Source organism: Xyrauchen texanus, chromosome 38 (assembly GCF_025860055.1).
Source record: "Xyrauchen texanus isolate HMW12.3.18 chromosome 38, RBS_HiC_50CHRs, whole genome shotgun sequence".
Classification (NCBI taxonomy): Eukaryota; Metazoa; Chordata; class Actinopteri; order Cypriniformes; family Catostomidae; genus Xyrauchen; species Xyrauchen texanus.
The window spans coordinates 34,435,993-34,455,117 of record NC_068313.1 but is presented as its reverse complement, the minus strand read 5'-3'; the positions used below and the strand labels follow the sequence as shown (position 1 = coordinate 34,455,117).

General features: G+C 38.0%; 1 protein-coding gene across 1 annotated transcript; it reads left to right on the top strand.

Annotated features, from left to right (window-relative positions):
* The first annotated feature begins 384 nt into the window (after positions 1–384).
* LOC127631888 (WD repeat and FYVE domain-containing protein 1-like) lies at positions 385–18,438 on the top strand. The gene is made up of 12 exons (XM_052110284.1): positions 385–539; positions 1,007–1,074; positions 2,730–2,803; positions 6,204–6,258; positions 6,762–6,912; positions 8,258–8,370; positions 8,865–8,991; positions 9,141–9,246; positions 11,139–11,240; positions 13,137–13,267; positions 14,584–14,692; positions 15,786–18,438. Exons 1-12 carry the CDS (start codon positions 403–405, stop codon positions 15,843–15,845), a joined length of 1,233 nt encoding a protein of 410 aa, XP_051966244.1. The 5' UTR covers positions 385–402; the 3' UTR covers positions 15,846–18,438.
* The last annotated feature ends 687 nt before the right edge of the window (positions 18,439–19,125 follow it).

Genomic DNA, 19,125 nt, shown 5'->3' with positions numbered 1-19,125 from the left:
ATAATATAAAAATAACACAAATATAAATGTTATAAGACCTAATTTTTCTGAAATGAATATTATTCCTCATATTTATAATTTATAATAGTTTGAATGTCCAGAATAATATAAATAATTATTTTTACATACTGATAAAATGATAATATTATGACAATGTTATAAAATAGATTAAAACATAATAACGAAGAATAAAAATAAAAAATGTAGACCTATTTTTTTTTTTTAAATCATGCTCAAAACACTATAACGATGCAAAATAAAGTCTTATTAAAATAAAGCACACAATTCACATTATTATAAAGTTTCAGTATGTTTGTGTGTTTGAATGCGCGTTTTTACCGCTCTTTACGGTAATCCTCGCTGTCGCTTGAGCTTCCCCAGCTGACACAAGAGCAAACAGCGATGGCGGCGGAGATCCACTCGAGGCCGCAGAGCTCCAGACCCGTCCTGCTCAACAAGATCGAGGGCCACAGCGACGCGGTGAACACGGCCCTGCTCATCCCGAAAGAGGATGGAGTGATCACGGTCAGCGACGACAGGTACTTGCGCTTGCAGAGCCAATGGAGACATGACAATAATCACAGATTATGTGTTTATTTAACTGTTTGTTATTATGCTTATTTAACAGCATATTCAGAAAGTAGCTACTATGGGGATAACATACAGTGATGTACTCTGATTTTCTAAATTGTTGCCATGTTTATGAATTTAGTTGTCATGTGATCCATGGTACATGTTCTAAATACATGCTTGTTTGCATCAGTGTTTTCAGTAGAAGCACTTGAACTTGCTCAGATCTGACACATGTTTGAAAGCCTTTTCTTGGTTTATTATATATAATATAATGGGTTATTATGTACCATGATGCATGTGCAGTAAAATAGTAAAAAATAACCATAGTGCCAAAAGTATTTTGTTGAAACTAAAGATACTATGGTACATTTTTGTTAAGGGAAATATGTTCATGTAATTCATCTGCTCATTATTGCTGTTTTGTTTATTTCAGGACGATTCGAGTATGGCTAAAAAGAGACAGTGGACAGTACTGGCCCAGCATCTACCACACAGTGTCCTGTGAGTATCACCTGTGAGGTCTGTGGTACCTTTAAAGGGATAGTTCAATAAAAATTCTGTCATAATTTACACACTATAATGTTGTTCCAAACCAGAGGTCGACTAACAGTGGATTTTGCCAATAGTGAAAACTAAGGTTGAAAACTGATTCAGCCGATTTATAGTATGTTAAAAAAAAATCTATGAGGAGCACAGACATGGACATCCATTTTGTCCAAACTTTTTGTTTAGTGTTCTGAAGCGTTCACGTGACAATTAGCCACGTCCCCTCATTCCAGAACGCCCTCCAAAGATAATTTTGAGACCAAAACCGAGCAAAAGAGCAGCATTGTTTGTTCCTGTGGCTGTCAAATTCAAAAATGGCACAATAGCGCCCTCAGCTGACAGATATTATGAATCACAGCCTCAATAATCCTCTTCAAATACAACACTATGAGAACGAGCAAAATGATTGACAGGTGAAAAGCGTCAAATTTTTGTTTGCTGTTTACAAAGTCTACAGCTGGCACAGAGACCAGTGAGATATCCCAGGACATTTATAACCCGGAGAAATTAAGATTTATTTCATAACACGGGACTTTCATGAAAAAACAAGCCGGAAACACTAATGACTTTTATTTTGAAATGACAGCGACTTTGCCCCGGTACAATTCCTTATATTAAGTATTAGTTTTATTATTTATTAAGTTTTATTATTGTTCACAATTTCTAAAGTTATAAACAAGATGTTTGTGCTGATGGGTTGCATTTTTCTTTTTAGAATTTAGAATTTAGAACACTCGATTATTAAATTAAAATAACAAAATATGCATTGAAATGAGGATAAGAATATGGATGGATATTATCAACGATGACAGATTTAGGTGAAGCAAATTCCCATGAGGCGTTCGTTATTGTTTTTAATATCACCTCTAGAGGCCAATATATAACTGTAGAATCAAGCCGGAACACGAGGTAATAAAAAAAGTCATTTTTATTTTCTTCTGCACACACACACACACACACACACACACACACACACATACGCATACACACACATACAATGGTATGGTTGCTATGATAAGCCTTTCTGTAACCATAGCAACCATACCACCTCAATACAATGCACAAACTTTGACATGGAGAGAATTTCACCAAGAGCTTGCGTCAAATCAACGTTAAGTAGTTTTCATCAACAGGCACATCAACATCAAAATTGATCGTCAGAATTTAAAGGAAGGTGTATATTTTAGGCCCTGTAAGGTCTTTTCAGTTTTTCACAATTTTTACACCTTCACTAGTTCATTTTAAATGGTCCTGCGGTGAGACAAATGATTTTTGACAAGTACAAATATCCCATGTAGTCTCTTAATAAATATGAGGTCATAAAACTGCATGTATAATTGTCAAAATTGTTTTTTTTTAAATAGTTTGAGGTGATGTAAGACTTGTCACAACCCAGGGTATTTCAACTATCAACTACCTTATTGAAATATCACAAATTAACCTCTTGGCACTTGCATTTGTGTTATTATATATATATATATATATATATATATATATATATATATATATATATATATATATATACTGTATATATTTGAAGGTGAATTGTTTACATTTGTGGATGGAAATAAAATCTGAACCCGCCTTACTTTGTCTATCTCTCTTTGTAGCTCCATGCTCCTGTATGTCATATCACCATGACAGCCGGCGGATCTTCATTGGGCAGGAAAATGGAGCCATTGTGGTAAGAGTCACTATCGGCCCCTGAGGGCCATTATGACACAGCTTGTGTATTTAAGGTTTAGTTCACCCAAAAAATTATATTCAGTCATAATTGAATCACCCTCATACCATTGCATACCTTTTATGACTTTCTTCTCCTGAATGCAATACGAGATGTTTTCGCAATGCTCATGCTGCTCTATTCCATACAATGAAAGAGAAGCAGGGATTGGTGCTGTCAAGATCAATAAAGCACCATTAAAGTATCAAATATTAATATTCCTGCTTTGCTAAATCCATACGATTGGTTTTTATGAGGAACAGACTGATAGTAAAGGTTATACAGTATAATTAATTTCCTTTATCAGTGACAACAGACAGCGGGATCTGTTGTAAAAACATCTTTTAGTAGCGTTCAGGAGACGAAGACAAAAACTGAAAATTAAAATAATTATTAGATTTTTGGAAAACCTAAAACTTTTCTTGACTCTAAATAAAATACTGTTGCTTAAATTATTTAGAATGTATTAATTTATAACGTTCTTACATAAAAAAGGCTATGTAATTAGTTTTTAAGCAAAAAAGCTCAAAATATGCCAAGTGCATATCCAGTAGTCTATGTACAGTATCTCGCAAAAGTGAGTACACCCCTCACATTTTTGTAAATATTTGATTATACCTTTTAATGTGTCAACACTGAAGAAATGACTCTTTTCTACAATGTAAAGTAGTGAGTGTACAGCTTGTATAACAGTGTACATTTTCTGTCCCCTCAAAATAACTCAACACACAGCCATTAATGTCTAAACCGCTGGCAACAAAAGTGAGTACACCTCTAAGTAAAAATGTCCAAATTGGGCCCAAAGTGTCAATATTTTGTGTGGCCACCATTATTTTCCAGCACTGATTTAACCCTCTTGGGCATGGAGCTCACCAGAGCTTCACAGGTTGCCACTGGAGTCCTCTTCCACTCTTCCATGATGACATCACTAAGCTAGTGGATGTTAGAGACCTTGTGCTCCTTCACCTTCCATTTGAGGATGCCCCACAGATGCTCAATAGGGTTTAGGTCTGGAGACATGCTAGGCCAGTCCATCACCTTCACCCTCAGCTTCTTTAGCAAGGCAGTGGTCATCTTGGAGGTGTGTTTGGGGTCGTTATCATGCTGGAATACTGCCCTGCGGCCCAGTCTCCGAAGGGAGGGGATCATGCTCTGCTTCAGTATGTCACAGTACATGTTGGCATTCATGGTTTCCTCAATGAACTGTAGCTCCCCAGTGCCAGCAGCACTCATGCAGCCCCAGACCATGACACTCCCACCACCATGCTTGACTGTTGGCAAGACACACTTGTCTTTGTACTCCTCACCTGGTTTCCGCCACACACGCTTGAAACCATCTGAACCAAATAAGTTTATCTTGGTCTCATCAGACCACAGGACATGGTTCCAGTAATCCATGTCCTTAGTCTGCTTGTCTTCAGCAAACTGTTTGTGGGCTTTGTGTATCATCTTTAGAAGAGGCTTCCTTCTGGGACGACAGCCATGCAGAAATATTTGATGCAGTGTGCGGCATATGGTCTGAGCACTGACAGGCTGACCCCCCCACCCCTTCAACCTCTGCAGCAATGCTGGCAGCACTCATACGTCTATTTCCCAAAGAAAACCTCTGGATATGATGCTGAACACGTGCACTCAACTTCTTTGTGGCCATCTTTATGTAGAGCAACAAATGTTTCAGATCCTCAGAGAGTTCTTTGCCATGAGGAGCCATGTTGAACTTCCAGTGACCAGTATGAGGGAGTGTGAGCGCGATGACACCAAATTTAACACACCTGCCCCCCATTCACACCTGAGACCTTGTAACACTAACGAGTCACATGACACCGGGGAGGGAAAATGGCTAATTGGGCCCAATTTGGACATTTTCACTTAAGGGTGTGCTCACTTTTGTTGCCAGCGGTTTAGACATTAATGGCTGTGTGTTGAGTTATTTTGAGGGGACAGCAAATGTACACTGTTATACAAGCTGTACACTCACTACTTTACATTGTAGCAAAGAGTCATTTCTTCAGTGTTGACACATGAAAAGATCTAATCAAATATTTACCAAAATGTGAGGGGTGTACTCACTTTTGTGAGATACTGTATGTGCCCTATTAATCCAATTGAACTTTTTTTGATTATTGGGTGTATCGCGGGTTAATTACAATTTTAAGATGTTAACAGCATGCTATTGACATAATTCCTATCCATGAAGTTTGATCCAAGTAAACAGTACTTTAGTTGTGTGAGTGTCATGCTGTCAGGTGTAAGATTATTATTATTATTATTATTATTATTAGATTCTTGAGATAAGGTACAAAACTTGTCTTGCATAGAAAAGTCATCTTTATGTTAAAAATCAAGTAATTGGAAAAGTGAAATCTAAAAGAAATGTTTTTTTAAATGCATGCTCTATACTTGGAAGCACATTTAACTTAACCTGTCCTCAGCAAGAGGTCACAATGTTAAACTGCCAAACAAAGTGTTTAAAAATGCAACAAATTCATTAATATAAATATGAGATTAAAGGTAGGGATCTGTAAGATAGCAAACTTTAAAAGATATTTTCCATAAAAAAAACTGTCATATCAAAGTTGTGTCCTCACTTTGTGTCAACTCCGTCAGATTTATTTGAATATGGATGAATAATTCGGACAATGTCGTGGTCCGCTAACTCTGAGTCCCCCTTTCCCACCTCCTGCTCATGGTGGATGCAACAGTAGGACACGTGGGCTGGTGTGTGTGTGTTATATATTTTTAAGTCTCTGATTTCACAGCTTCAAAATGTCATCTCCGTCATCCCAGTGTGATCATGTCTGATAGAATCGTGGGATAAATGTGGGTATTTTAGTTAAGGTTATAGAGGCTGGTTCAACTGAGGAAGAACACGTGGTTACGATGGAAAAATATTCAATTTGGTCAACTCTGTCGGACTTTTCGGAATAGATCAAATTGTAAATGAAATAGAAATAAAAACAAAATTAAACTTCTTATATGAAAGTGAGTAAGTGGGGCGGCTGTGGCTCAGGTGGTTGAGCTGGTCGGCCTCTAATCGCACGGTTGGTGGTTTGATACCTGGCCCACACGACTCCACATGCCGAAGTCCTTGGGCAAGACACTGAATGCCAATTTGCTCCCAATGGCAGGCTAGCGCCATGCATGGCAAGTCTGCCATCATTGGTGTGTGAATGGGTGAATGAGACGCAGTGTAAAGCGCTTTGACAACCGCTAACGTTAAAAAGGCGCTATATAAGTGCAGACCATTTACCATTTAAATGATGACCAAATATTCATTTTAGGATTAAATAATTCCCTTAAGGACATTTGTATAATTGTATAATAAGCATTGTTCTTTCTTCCTTTCTGTTAAATTTCACAGGAGTTCCTCATGTCAGAAGATTTCAACAAAATGAACCATGTAAAAACATACCCAGGTAAAACCAGAAGAATGTGGCAAGTGAATCAGACTCACTTTACACCGTTTAAATGGAGGGTTGGGTTTCCTTTACAGCAAAACACTAAAGTGTGTGTGAGACATTTGCTATGTGTCCTCTGGGTGTATGTTTGTGTTTGTGTTTTCTTGAGTGACAATTGTACACACAATACTCCCCTTTCTTCCCACTCAGTCACTTGAGGATCATTTGCGCTTTCCCAGCATGTCCTGGGGCGAAGACTTTCATGTGAACTCTCTCTCGACACACACACACACACACACACACACACACACACACACACACACACACACACACACACACACACGCATACAAGATGATTATGACTGGATGAGTCAGAGCAGCTCTGGAAAATATGTCTGGTAAAAAAACGAATAATGCCAGGAAAGTGTGTGTGTGTGTGTGTGTGTGTGTGTGTGTGTGTGTTAGAGAGAGACAATATTCCTTGGCTATAATTGTAGTATTGTTTGTGTGTGTGTCTGCAGTTCATCAAAACCGTGTGTCTGATCTGGTCTTTTCTCTGGAGAGTCATTGGTTGATCAGTACGGCTCATGATAAAAGCATCAGTTGGATGAGCACTCAGAGTGGATCAATGCTGGGACGTCACAGCTTCAGCTCTTGGGCCTCCTGTTTACAGTATCCTTCTGTTCCGAAGACATTTCTAAATACTTCACTAGCCTTTCTGCATGCTTATTCTGTGTCCTGTCGTACTCCGTGTTGGGTGAGCAAAAAACGAATCTAAAATTCGAATGACTTCACTGCAATTGTAATCAGATTACTCGAATGATTACTTCATCTGAAATGTAATTGCACAATTAATTACTTTACATTTAAGGTACTTTTTAAAACACTTGACACAGAAAAGAATTGTTTTCCTGCTTAATGTGTTATTTTTCAAGTTTCTCCCTGACAATGATGTATTAGTGGGCGCACGTCCTTCAGCTGTCACAGAAACTCAAATAGATGTACATATGAACATAATTGATACCTAAAATATATTCAAGATTTGCTGGGGAGGGGGTGTTCGCTGTGCATAACGCGGCAGCTTATAGCGGCCCATACGGCCCCTTTCGCGGCCGACCCACCAGACCCCTCGGTTCTCCCGATGGCCAGTCCTCCCCTGATCAGCCCCAAAGTGATCAGATAACCAATTCAGCCCTATACAGGCTAATAAATATAAGAACGTCAGTTCATCTATAGGTGGTCAGATGCGATCGCTTTAGTCAAAATCAACTTGAACATTAATGTAAATTTACATTTAGTCCTTTAGCATATGCTTTTATCCAAAGCAACTTACAAATGGGAATCGTGACTCAGGGGTCTGGGTAGCTCAGTGGTAAAAGACGCAGGCTACCACCCCTGGGGTTCGCTATCCCAGGGCGTGCTGAGTGACTCCAGCCAGGTCTCCTAAGCAACTAGATTGGCCCGGTTGCTAGGGAGGGTAGAGTCACCGGGGTAACCTCCTCATGGTTGCTATAATGTGGTTCGTTCTCATTGGGGTGCGTGGTGAGTTGAGCGTGGATGGCGTGAAGCCACCACATGCGCTATGTCTCCGTGGCAACGCGCTCAACAAGCCATGTGATAAGATGCACGAGTCAGCAGGGATTCGTCCTCCGCCACCCAGATTGAGGCGAATCACTACTCGACCAAGAGGACTTCAAAGCACATTGGGATTTGGGCATTCCAAATTGGGACTCAAGAACACTACACACCCAAAAATTGTTCTTGAAAACTACAAAGAACCATTGAAGATCCTTTATTTCTGAGTGTGTAGAGTTCATGGGACCTTTGGGCCTTCAATCCAGATCATTAACCACTAGATCCCCATCAATATCCACTTTATTCTAATGAACAGCATTTTGGCAGTGCATTGTAAATTGTGATGGACTGGTGGAAACACATCAAACAGAGCCTTTCAATTGAGCCTTACTGTTTTTAGGGTCACTTCCCTGCTTTGATGTTTCCTGACAACACACTTTAGATATGATAATGATACCCAGCATGCCTTTGTGGGAGATTGTTCAGGGCAGATCACTCTGCTGAAACTGGATGGACAGACGTGCTCCGTTATTTCCACACTAAAGGGACATGAAGGTAACACACCTACAAATGCACATGCACATTACTTAGTTAAATGGACAAACTCTCACACGGACATCTGAGTGTTATTTGGCAAGCCATTAATGCAGAGCATATCATTTTTTGTTACATATGTTTTGTTTACATGCATAATTTGTAGTATTTACAAGTGTTGGCATTAAGTTTTGAACATGTGCTTAAAAAAACGGTACTGTATCTTTAAGAAAACCGGCCGTTCTGTAAAGGCCGTCTGTAAAATGAGTGGTTGCAAATGCGAGACATTTCCTCTCATTGTAGTCGAGGGTTGCGCATAGAGTAAAAGATTGATCTTCGGATTTAAGAATCGATGTCGAGTTCATTAATATGAAGATCACGATGCATTGGGAAATCAATATTTTTACCCAGTCCTAAACGATAGTACGTATTGCCAATGCATTGCAAAAAATTAATAAATACATATTAAAGTAAAAATTGACAAATCGTGTCAATATCTGTCTCTCTGTCTGTAGGTAGTGTCGGTGCATTGTATTGGGATCCAGTTCAGAGGTGGTTGTTTTCAGGAGCGTCTGATCACAGTGTGATCATGTGGGACATCGGTGGCAGACGGGGACGGACATTACTGCTGCAGGGACACCAGTGAGAACACGCGCGCGCACACACAGAATTAATTAAATTACTACCGTAACAAAATTTGTCCAGTAACAATCTACTTTTTCCAGCAAGTAGCGGTTAAGCACAACAAAACACTATCGTGTAGCTATACTATCATGTTCTGTGTGTGTCAGTGAGAAGGTCCAGGCATTGAGGTATCTACCACTGACCCATCAGTTGGTTTCCTGCTCCGCTGATGGAGGAATAACAGTGTGGAACATGGACACGACACGAGAGGAGGTACACAAACACACACATAGGAACATCAATAGAATTCTATAGATTTAATATAAACTGAATTATGATTACTGTAGACTAACCCTTGCACAAACCGTAGCCCTACTCATAAAATGAACCTTTTTGTCTGTTTAAAATAAATGTATTAATTGTTTGTCCACAAAGGGACATTTTATCATGTTTAACTAACGTCTGGGAACTAAACTAATATTTTTTCCCCATTCTGATGGTTGATGTGAATATTACCTGAAGCTCCTGACCCGTATCTGCATGATTTTATCATGTTTAACTAACGTCTGGGAACTAAACTCATTTTTTCCCCATTCTGATGGTTGATGTGAATATTACCTGAAGCTCCTGACCCGTATCTGCATGATTTTATCATGTTTAACTAACGTCTGGGAACTAAACTCATATTTTTTCCCCATTCTGATGGTTAATGTGAATATTACTTGAAGCTCCTGACCCGTATCTGCATGATTTTATCATGTTTAACTAATGTCTGGGAACTAAACTCATATTTTTTCCCCATTCTGATGGTTGATGTGAATATTACCTGAAGCTCCTGACCCGTATCTGCATAATTTTATCATGTTTAACTAACGTCTGGGAACTAAACTCATATTTTTTCCCCATTCTGATGGTTGATGTGAATATTACTTGAAGCTCCTGACCCGTATCTGCATGATTTTATCATGTTTAACTCACGTCTGGGAACTAAACTCATATTTTTTCCCCATTCTGATGGTTGATGTGAATATTACCTGAAGCTCCTGACCCGTATCTGCATGATTTTATCATGTTTAACTCACGTCTGGGAACTAAACTAATATTTTTCCCCATTCTGATGGTTGATGTGAATATTACCTGAAGCTCCTGACCCGTATCTGCATGATTTTATCATGTTTAACTCACGTCTGGGAACTAAACTCATATTTTTTCCCCATTCTGATGGTTGATGTGAATTATTACCTGAAGCTCCTGACCCGTATCTGCATGATTTTATCATGTTTAACTCACGTCTGGGAACTAAACTCATATTTTTTCCCCATTCTGATGGTTGATGTGAATATTACCTGAAGCTCCTGACCCGTATCTGCATGATTTTATCATGTTTAACTAACGTCTGGGAACTAAACTCATATTTTTTCCCCATTCTGATGGTTGATGTGAATATTACCTGAAGCTCCTGACCCGTATCTGCATGATTTTATCATGTTTAACTAACGTCTGGGAACTAAACTCATATTTTTCCCCATTCTGATGGTTGATGTGAATATTACCTGAAGCTCCTGACCCGTATCTGCATGATTTTATCATGTTTAACTAACGTCTGGGAACTAAACTCATATTTTTTCCCCATTCTGATGGTTGATGTAAATATTACCTGAAGCTCCTGACCCGTATCTGCATGATTTTATCATGTTTAACTCACGTCTGGGAACTAAACTCATATTTTTAGACCTTCATAGAACAAAAAGTTAAAAGGTTGAAATCTGTTAGTTTTAATAACTACCCCTGGGACATGAAACTGTCTGAAGTAGAAGAAACATCCATATGTATATGAATTGTTTTTCCAAAAGAGAATGTTATGTTTCATCAACTTCTCAGGAAAGAGTTGCAGGACTATTAAAGGTGCAAATGTTCCATGTAGTCTAAAATGAGACCATAAAAATGACACATGCATAATACACACATGTCAGAACACACACTTAAACAAGTCCATAGCCAAAATTCTAATTATGGAACAATGACAACATTTTCAAAGCATTACCATAGCAACCACTGCGTTAGTCACCATAGACGCATTCCATCTCTATTGTAACCAGAATGTGACTCAAACTCACAATGTCATAGACAGGTACATAATCTTTCTCTGTATCTCTTTGTTTCAGGCTCCACAATGGTTGGATAGCGACTCGTGTCAGAAATGCAAACAGCCATTTTTCTGGAATATAAAGCAGATGTGGGACTCAAAGACACTGGGGCTTCGACAGGTACCACATCTGCTTTATTATAATAACAACAACATATAACCTTTCAAGACAGACGTACCATGAGCTCAGAGATTGTTGAATGATGTACAGTTGAAGTCAGAAGTTTACATACACTTAGGTTGAAGTCATTAAAACTCATTTTTAACCACTCCACAGATTTAATATTAGCAAACTATAGTTTTGACCAATCGTTTAAGACATCTACTTTGTGCATGACACGAGTAATTTTTTCCAACAATTGTTTACAGACCGATTGTTTCACTTTTAACGGACTATATCACAATTCCAGTGGGTCAGAAGTTTACATACACTAAGTTTGTGCCTTTAAGCAGCTTGGAAAATTCCAGAAAACGATGTCAAGCCTTTAGACAATTCGATTCTGATAGGAGATGCGCTGAATTAGAGGTGTTCCCTGGATGTATTTTAAGGCCTACTTTCGAACTCCGTGCCTCTTTGCTTGACATCCTAAGAAAATCCAAAGAAATTAGCCAAGACCTCATAAAATTTTTGGTGAAGCTCCACAAGTCTGGTTCATCCTTGGGAGCAATTTCCAAATGCCTGAAGGTACCACGTTCATCTGTACCAACAATAGTATACAAATATAAACACCATGGGACCACACGGCCATCATAACGCTTGGGAAGGAGACGCATTCTGTCTCCTAGAGATGAATGTAGTTTGGTGTGAAAAGTGCAAATCAGTCCCAGAACAACAGCAAAGGACCTTGTGAAGATGCTGGAGGAAACAGGTAGACAAGTATCTATATCCACAGCAAAACGAGTCCTATATCGACATAACCTGAAAGGCTGCTCCGCAAGGAAGAAGCCACTGCTCCAAAACTGCCATAAAAAAGCTAGTGTAACAGGAGCCAGCTGAGAGAGAGGTGCAAGAGGTGCACTAGCGACTGAAGCTAGAAGCTGTAGCCTTTAGCCTCCTTGTTAGAGCACCCGCCTCCCATGCCGGAGACCTAGGTTCGAGTCCCGTACGGAGCGGGTAGAACAAGAGCGTCACATTGGTGCCGTGACCCGGATTGGGAGTGAGGTTTAGGGGGGTGAGTGTAACGGGATCCAGCTGGTAGATAGCTGTGCAGTGTGTAAACCTCTCTCTCCTGACCTCAAGAGGTGCACTAGCGACTGATGCTAGAGGCTGTAGCCTTTAGCCTCCTTGTTAGAGCACCCGCTTCCCACGCAGGAGACCTAGGTTCGAGTCCCATACGGAGCGGCTATAACAAGAGCGTCACACTAGACTATAGTTTGCAAGTGCACATGGGGACAAAGATCCTTTTGGAGAAATGTCCTCTGGTCTGATGAAACAATAATTGAACTGTTTGGCCATAATGACCATCGTTATGTTTGGAGGAAAAAGGGTGAGGCTTGCAAGCTGAAGAACACCGTCCCAACCGTGAAGCATGGGGGTGGCAGCATCATGTAGTGGGGAAATGTATGTGGATATGTTGAAGCAACATCTCAAGACATCAGCCAGGAAGTTAAAGCTCAGTTGCAAATAGGTCTTCGATATGGACAGTGACCCCAAGCATACCTCCAAAGCCCTGACCTCAATCTTATTTGTGGACAGAACTTACCAGTTACACCAGTTCTGTCTGGATGAATGGGCCAAAAGTCCAGCAACTCATTGTGAGAAGCTTGTGGAAGGATCCCCCAAAACACTTGACCCAAGTTAAACAATTTAAAAGCAATACCTCCAAATACTAACAAAGTGTATGTAAACTTCTGACTTCAACAGTTTTTATGCTTCTGTAGAACTTAATTTTTAAGAAATCATTTTAATTGATGAATTCTCATAGAAGTACTACACTACCCACAATCCTGAATAGAGACCCACCAATCAGATAGTCTGAGTGTTCATGTAATGCTTGTGTCATATCTTGTCCTCCAGCATCACTGCAGGAAGTGCGGTAAGGCCATTTGTGGGAAGTGTAGTTCGAAACGCTCCACGTACCCCATCATGGGCTTCGAGTTCCAAGTGCGCTTGTGCGACGACTGCTACGACACAATCCGAGAGGAAGAGTGAGTTATTTTATTAGTTTTATCACGGTTACATTTTTATGTTATTGTGTCCTGACATGAGAAAGGAAAAGGTTAATCTGTGTTTTTGTCCCAACCAACTACGATAAGATGTTTTACATTAAACATTAAAACATACACAACGCTAGATAATTCGCTAGTGGAAGTGGTATTAGGGAGGCCAGCAGGGGGTGCCCACCCTATGGTCTGTGTGGGTCCTAATGCCCCAGTATAGTGATGGGGACACTATACTGTAAAAAGGCACCGTCCTTCGGATGAGACGTTAAACCGAGGTCCTGACTCTCTGTGGTCATTAAAAATCCCAGGATGCTTCTCGTAAAGAGTAGTGGTGTAACCCCGGTGTCCTGGCCAAATTCCCCCCATTGGCCCCCATCTATCATGGCCTTGTATTAATCTCCATCCCTGAATTGGCTACATCAATCTACCATCTCCTCTCTGCCAATAGCTAGTGTGTGGTGGGCGTTCTGGCGCACTATGGCTGCCATCGCATCATCCAGGTGGATGCTGCACACTGGTGGTGGTTGAGGAGATTCCCCCTATACTATGTAAAGCGCTTTGAGTGCCTAGAAAAGCGCTATATAAATATAATGAATTATTATTATTATTATTAATTCATTTACATTTACATTTATGTATTTGGCAGATGCTTTTATCCAAAGCGACTTACAGTGCAATTATTACAGGGACAATCCCCCCGGAGCAACCTGGAGTTAAGTGCCTTGCTCAAGGACACAATGGTGGTGGATGTGGGGTTAGAACCTGTGACCTTCTGATTAACAGCCCTGTGCTTTAGCCACTACGCCACCACCACTCCATGATTCGTGATTTTTATCACCCTAAAATCATGCATTTACAACAATGAAATAATGTATGCTTTTGAAATAAACTGTATTTTAATGTATATATTCTGTCCCCATTCACTTCCATTATAACGCTTTAAAGTAACCACGATTATTTATTTATTTTAAGAAACAAGGGACGAGTCTTTTTTTTTTGTGTGGTATCTAATCAACATTACGTCAAAATTGAGCTGAGCTTGCATTGAAACCGGCGCATTTCTTGCACTAAAATACTTGTGAAAGAATCGTTAAGAAAAACAGAATCAATCAGTGGATCGGAATTGAACCTGGAATGTCGAGTCCCACTTCTTACCTGATGAACCTCAAATATGTCCTGATTTGTTGTGATTTGTTTGCAGTATTTGGATTTCAGTGAGGACCGAAAAAACTATTTGATTTGATTCTTGTTTTCTTGCTTTTAATAAATAAATTTGCTCATTGTGTGTTGATGTGTTGCAGTCGGACTCCTCTGGCAACGTTTCATGAGGGGAAACACAACATTGCTCACATGGACATGGACCCGAGCCGAGGACTGATGGTCACGTGTGGAAGTGATCGAGTTGTAAAGGTCATTCACACACTTCGCTTTAGACGATCATACTACTCATTCTGTTTCTGAAGTATGAACTATGTATACATGAAATACCTGGATGACTTCACCTTTCATTTTAAGTGAGACAAAAATAAGAAGTAATATCCGTGCTGGGTGTTTTTCATGACTTTTTGGTTGGACTGCAAAAAGTTTGAATATTCGTTTTCTAAATGATAAACAAAATTATATGTAGTATGCATTAAATAAGACCGTAGTAATGTTTCTTACAAGAAAATACATTCAAAAGACACAAGAGTCAGGGCTGTGTTTGCAGTGAAATACATTACTGCATACTGCATACTACCTATATAATACTACCGTCTATTTTTACTATAGATAATATTTGAGACAGTGCATTATTATGTGATGTTTTCTGATGAGAAAATGTATAAAAAAACCCCACAAAATTCAGGGTTGTGTTGGCATTGGAATAATAGTTTACTGAATACTGCGTACTACATACTATATTTTTTAAATAGCATGTGAAACAGTATGCATTATGAAAAGTGAGCATTAAAAGACAGTAGTGATGCTTTCTGATGAGAAAATGCATTTAAAAAAAAAAAAAAAATTCAGGGTTGTGTTGGCATTGGAATATTAGCATACTGAATACTGCGTACTACATACTATATTTTTTAAATAGCATGTAAAACGGTATGTATTATGTAAAGTGAGCAGTAAAAGACAGTAGTGATGCTTTCTAATGAGAAAATACAGTACGGGCATATATAAGAGAATAATAGCATACTGCATACTACATTATATATGTATATATTTTTTTTTATGGAAACGGTTTCACATTCAAATGAAAAAAAATAGGAGGTAGCGTGCAGTGCACTGTTATTTAGTTGCGAGCACAGCCCTGTTTTATATATACATATATATGTATATGTGTTTCTTTTTAATGCTCACTTTTAACTAACTGTTTCACATACTATTTAAAAAGAAATGTAGGCACTATAGTGTATACTGCATAATATATAGTGTGCATTCCATTCTGACGTAGCCTCTGTCTCACCTCACCTCTGATTATTCCTCTCAGCTAATTGTTTGATTGGCCTGTCTGCAGATCTGGGATATGACGCAGGTGATTGGCAGCAGCGTTGCGGCAGGATTCTCTCCCCGTTGACTGGCTGTTTCGGAATGCTCCGCCCACACTCCGCCAACAAATATATATTGAGGATCTGTCATCTCCTGTCATACTCCCTTGTACTTGGAGTCTACACAAAACGGACAGTCCAACTTTGAGTGTGTTTGTGAATGTGTGATAGTCCTTGTTTTTTCTGACAATTGTAGCTGGATCAGAGCATTCATTTCTCTTATGAGGTATGATGGATTTTAGCAAACATGAACTCGAGGTACTTCTAAAGCACAATATGCAAGTATGCTCTTTGTGCGTATGTGTATGTATTCCTTCTATCCATAATTATCAATCACACTACTAAATATTATTTTCCAAAATACATTTGTTTTTGTTTTGTTTTTCCAGTGCAAATATTTAAACATCATTTAAACAAGATAAATTGACATTTGTGTATGATGATATAAGCCTTGTTGCAAGAGAATAAACCTTTAAAGCATAAATCTGACATGTATTAAGGTTGCTTAAAAACAAGAATCTACTGCAAGTTACAATTTAGTATTAATACATAAGGTTGTGTCTCCAAAAAATCTTGTTTTTAGAAATGTTTGATGTTTTTGCTGGGAAAACGAGACAAAAATACTGATTAAGAGACTGATTTCACTCATGTTAATTAGCATATATTAAATAACTAGCAAGCACTATAGCACTAATTAACATATATCTGTGATTTGGGGCCAATTAAAGAGACCGTTCATCCAAAAATGAACATTCTGCCATTAATTATGTTGTTACAAACCAATGTGAAATTAATGTTTTCCATTGAACAAAAGTGATCAAAAAGTCACCTTAAAATGCTCATTAATGTAATATAATCCAAGTCTTCTGGAGTGCTTTGAATACCCTTCTGTATATTTAAACATGCTAAAGACGCAACAAACAATAGTGTTTGGAGTTATTAATATCTTCCCGCACCACATTTGAACATGCACAAATGCGATTTAAGAAGTGTGGAAGAGCGGAAGATTTTCAGTGAATAAATACTAACATTTCAGTCGTTCCTCACACAAAGCTATTGCATGGCTTCAGAAGACTTTGAATGTAGCACATTAATAATATGGGCTTCTTTTATGATACATTAATTGTGCATTAATTGAGTGGAAAAGATCATCTTCAAACATCTTTTGTGAGCCACAGAAGAAAGAAAGTCACATGGGTTCGTAACGACATGAGGATTAGTACATGATGACCGAATTATAATTTTTGGGTGAAATATCTTATTATTATTATATTTAAATTTCTATTTTATTTCTTTCTAAATGCCGATTTAAGACAACAGGCAGCTTCTAGAATGTTTTTCATTTGCGTACCGCTCGCGATTAACGTAACACCGGCCAATGAGCTGAGAGAATTCTAACCTGTTTACAAACATTATGACTGACCAGCGCTGTTTCTAACTTACTTTAAATTCTCCTTCGTTCGTTGTCTATTCCTTGCACTGAATTGCACATTTTGTGTGCATTAATGATCCAAGGGTACAGACGGCTTCGGTGCGAGTGTGTTTGTGTGTTTCTCTCTCTTTCTGTTTAGTAAATGGCTGGTTTGTGCCTGTATAAAGCGCTCGCCGCACACCGTTTTCTAGCTTTCCTTTTATTACACGTCTCACATTCTGCGCATTGTAAATAACGCCATTCCCATTAATACTACATTGTTTTTAGCTTCCATCTTATAATGTAAAATGTAACAAAAAGAGAGTAGAATGTGATAGAATGCACTGGTGTCACACTACAGTAAGCAGAGGATGTCATACATTATGACATCACAGTGGTGTGTGACGTCATTTTAGTGAAGTCACAGTGATTCAGTGATACTTGAGAATTGACGAAGCTGACAGAAGTCATTTTTTTCTTTAACGAGCTGAGAGTTGTACATTTTAAAGGTAAATCGAACAAAACCTGTCAAGAATATGTTCAGGCCCAAAATCAAGAGGAAAATGTGTTAAATTGTAATAAAAAAATTGTAATTAAATAATTTCTTTTTTTATGAAAAATAGAAATGCTTCTAAAAATTGCTGCACATGTTCATGACAAATTTAAAAGATTTACTTGGAAAGACGTGGGATTTCATTGAACGTTCATTTTTCTATAGAATTATTGCTCTTTTTGTGTCTTTAACATCTATTTTACTAAAATTGACTCTTCAGGGAACTGTTTTTGTCTACTGTAGATCACAATCCAGTTTAACCACCAACATATGTAACACAAAATGAACTCGAACACAGCTGACATTTATGTGAATGTTCATAAAACATTTCAATTCTTGCACTTTTGTTTACCTTTAATCATTGCAAACAGTGTCAAACGTCACACTTTTAATTATTAAACCATAAATGACTCTAAATGACTTTCAAATCTGTTTTTCTGTCTTTTTTCCACTGAAACTTCATTAGATTGGGTATGAAGTATTATTCTCTCTATGTACATTTTCGAAGTTGAGCTTCTGTGCTGGATCGCTCAAACATCTGTACTTTTCTTACGAAAATCTCTTCGATTAATATGAAAACTGATGCAATCTCATGTCGGCTGGTAGTTTCAGCCCAGAGGTTAAACTAAATATAACAATAAAGATCTAAGCTGTATCAAACATGCATGATATACTGTAGTTTTTGCCTCTCGTTCAAATGATATTTTGAAGTTGTTGTTTTTTTCATGTGATTTGTTTTTATACTTTCAAGGGTGAATCCCCAAAGAAATGTCCAGGTCATATTTCACCCCATTATCATTATATTTTGCACTAAGAAAATTAAGAAGTTTTGCATTGTGACATTATTGTCATGATGGTTAATTTTCAGAAATGCAAAAAAATAATAAATAAACAATAAATAAATGAGTATGTATGCTATAAACTACAGTTTTAATCACTACTAAATATTTTTAAAAGCGTAAATTCAATACAATAAATTTTACCTTAATATGTACTTACAATTGTACTTTATGAATGTAATTAATACATTTAATATTTTTTTTCACATATCTAATGTGAATGATGTGCATAAAATAATTCCACAATGCAAAAAAATCTTTATGGTACTAAAAATTGGCTCCATAGTTTTAATGTAAAATCTATAGACCAAATAAACACAAACAACTTTTGCATTAAGAGTAATAAGACTTTTGCATTGTACAATTATTTTCATTATTTTGCGCATTTCACCCCTCTCTATTTTAGTAATAGAATAATTCTAAAATCAGCATAAATTAAATTAAAGTAAATTATATATTCTAAAAACATATATACTTCGCAATAATAGTCACCTTTGCTTAAAAGA